Source organism: Fulmarus glacialis, unplaced genomic scaffold (assembly GCF_000690835.1).
Source record: "Fulmarus glacialis isolate BGI_N327 unplaced genomic scaffold, ASM69083v1 scaffold43993, whole genome shotgun sequence".
NCBI classification, from domain to species: domain Eukaryota; kingdom Metazoa; phylum Chordata; class Aves; order Procellariiformes; family Procellariidae; genus Fulmarus; species Fulmarus glacialis.
The window spans coordinates 1194-4437 of record NW_009204404.1 but is presented as its reverse complement, the minus strand read 5'-3'; the positions used below and the strand labels follow the sequence as shown (position 1 = coordinate 4437).

At 41.6% G+C, this 3244-nt stretch overlaps 1 protein-coding gene across 1 annotated transcript in view; it reads right to left on the bottom strand.

Annotated features, from left to right (window-relative positions):
- Positions 1–1562: 1562 nt before the first annotated feature.
- The window catches only part of GEMIN6 (gem (nuclear organelle) associated protein 6), a 2143-nt gene continuing 461 nt past the window's right edge, over positions 1563–3244 (bottom strand). Inside the window, exon 2 of the mRNA XM_009574979.1 lies at positions 1563–1938. Within this exon, the coding sequence (XP_009573274.1) occupies positions 1563–1938 (376 nt within the window). The remainder of the gene's footprint in view (positions 1939–3244) is intronic.

Below are 3244 nucleotides of genomic sequence, written 5' to 3'. Positions count from 1 at the left end.
CTCCCCTCACTGGCTCCCGGTGGGGATGCTCCTTTCCCGAGTGGTTTTCACTAGGGAAGCTAGTCATGCCTGCTGTGCAGGTCCCACGTCCATTGTGGCCGTAGTCACGAGCCTCTCCTGGGGCTCACGTTGTCAGTGAGGCTCCTCATGGGCACAGACAACCGCTGCTCGTCCCCTGCGAGAGCTCCCACCCATAGCGCGCCTGGCTGTGAGGAAGGCATGGTGGTGCAAAGAGGAATCAGAGGAGACCACTTGTTCCACTCATCGCCCCTCATGTGAGACCAGTAACTCAGCTTCTGGCCCAGCTGAGACTGGAGGCGAAGGAGCCTACCAAGCTCCTTACTCCCTGGCGAGGAGGTAGGAGGTGTTACCTTCCTTGTAACGAGGCATTGTCAAGCTGTTCTTAAATCTCTTAAGCGGAGTTTGACCTGACACTAGCTCTAACACTGAATACATCCCAACTACCCTTGGGTACCCCAGAGTTCAGGCACTGGTCAATTCCAGACAGGCAGCTGAAGTGTTCGTGTGTTGGCATCCACCAACCTTTTCAGGGAGACATGCACAGGAGCATATGTGTAGTAGAGAATTTTTAAGAAAAATCAGCAGGCACCTGACTGACCCAAAGTAATTTTAAATAAACCACAACAGGAATGAGGAGAGCCTTTTATTAACAAGGGTTAGCGAGACTTTTCAAATGCATTTGAGCACACTAATGTGTTTTGGTGCTGTCTCATAGTAAGACAGAACAAATCAATGCACTAAGAGATAAATGAGGGCTCTAAAGGCTCCTGACTGGATTAATAATCTCAGGAATAATCACATAATGATTCTTCCATTGTTTGCTGCCATAAACTAGAAACAAAGCATTAAGAAACACAAACTTACTGAATTGCAAGAAATTCTCTTCCTAAGGAACAAAGGTCTTCCAATCACTGCTGCTCTAAAATAACATAGATAGGAAATGTTTTAAAACCTGTGATTTGCCTGCTAGCTTTCCCTAATATTTTTTAAAACTTGGACCTACATTATAATTCATGTTCTAAACCAGAACAGTTGTGGGAAAAAAAAAAAACAAAACAGCTTTCTGAACTATTTTTCATCTGGTTTGGGAAGTTCAAGTGTCACAGTTCTCTTTCTGGAAAAAAAAAATTCTGGGAAGCAGTTCAAATAAACATGCTACACCACTAGGTAATCAATTAAGTTAATTTTAAAGGCAGAGGAAAACACAGTTTAAATTTATCATATATGATCTTTCACAATACTGTTACAAAAAATACTTATTAAACTGATATATCAGCTTCATACTGATATAGTAAACTGATATATCAAGTCTAATACATCATCATTATCCAATGGCTTGCTTTTAATAAAAAATAGTGCATGAAAAATGCTTCATGCTTTTAGTTTATACTGCTTGTTTTATCCCTTTCTTAACATACAAAATCAGACAAAAGTACCTAAACCCAGCATTTTTGCAAATAGTAAATATTAACACCCAGGACAGTTCCTAAAATAGGGCGGGTAGAACCATTCCTAAAGACAACTGCTTTAAACAGCAGACATCACTGTTGTTTTTCAAGATAGCCCTGTATCAAGCCTTGAACCCGAGACAGAATAATCTCATTGGAGCTGCTGCACTCTTCTGGGCCGTACGGTGGGTCAATAGTTAATAACCCTGCCACGCATAGCGTTCTTCCCAATTCACCTTGCTCTGTTACAGGGATGTGGTTTCTTTCCAGCCAAGTCTTCAAGTCATTCTTCCTCTTTTCAAGTTCCTCTGGGCTGTAGGCTTTGCTTTCTTCAGGTGCAAATATGCAAGAAAGCCGTTGCTTCATTTCATCGTCCCCTTCTTTCAGTATTTCAACCTCCTGGACAGCATGGCCCAAGACAACTGATATGGACACTTTTTCATTCTCCAGGAATGTTGCAAGGACAATGCTGCCATGGAAAGAAGGATGTTATGAGTCACTGTACTTAACTGAAGACTGAGAAACACAGGCCAAGGTTCTTGGAGATGAGTGCTCATTAAGCATCAGCGTAACCCAGGTATTTAGGCAATACCGAGTACGCACCATTTTTCTTGAAAAGCATGCTGCTATACCCTTAAAATACTGAAAATGTGGAGCTTTGCGGATAACTTCTGGCCTTGAATGTGAAACTACTCTAGATACTATCATGCAGAACATTACTTTAAAAAAGCAAAATGTACATTAAAATCAGGGTTGGGAATCTAAATATTTTTGTGCAGCATTCCCAACCTTGCTAAAGAACCTTAAGTCTTCCAACATTCAAAAACAATGATACCTTCATACATTCAGCACTTTGAATGCTGAAGGCAATGGTGGCACCTAACAACATCAGAATCTTTTAATGACAAATTATTAATATTTAATTATTGATCATTACTAAAAGAACATCTTTTTTTAAAATGAGTGCTGTTAGTTTCTTAACTGAAAACTGTAGCTTGAGTATTACAATGGGAACACACAACAGCAGGTTCAGGCTCATGTTGTGCAACCTGCTCTTTTCCCAAGGGCGCTTACATCCCAGAAGTCCTAAAATACAGGTAGGAAGGCACCTTCTCATATTTCTAGGATCTCTTCCCCATATATCAACGAAGAAGATCAGAAACCAGTTTATTCCTCTTGTGGGAAGAAAAATTCCAGAATTTGATGCCAGCACTTTGCTAATGTACTGTTGCCACCATTAGTGGAAGTAATGACTTTTTGGGAAAAGTGCAATGAAATATGCCTTGATTTTAGCCTGGGCCATCCCCAGAATCACTTACAGCTGCATGCACCTTTCCTACCAAAACGATAAGCAACTCCAAGAGAAGATTAGAGTATTGGAGCTACTCCAGAGTTGAAGCAACAACCAATTCTTCTGAAACACATCAGAAGCTGGATGTTTTATTTTCTAGCCTTCATCTTGTGCTGATGTGGGACAAGCTCACAACCAAAAAGGTATGAAAAAGCTCTGGCAGCGAGGACCCAAATTTCTGCCTATTCCCTGGTGCGTTCTGCTGTTCAAACCCTGTTTTCAAGTTACTCACTTGACATACTAGAGACCTGCGGTAGCACTTTCTGTGCAATGCCCTTGCTGATTTTCCCTGTTTCCTCTCCAAAGAGCCACTACACCCTCATGGGTGTCCGGCTGGAGGGGAAAGCAGGGCATCAATGTGAGAACTCTGGACAGAGGATAAGGATTTTAACACCTAAAGCGTTAAAAACATTCCAGCATTCCT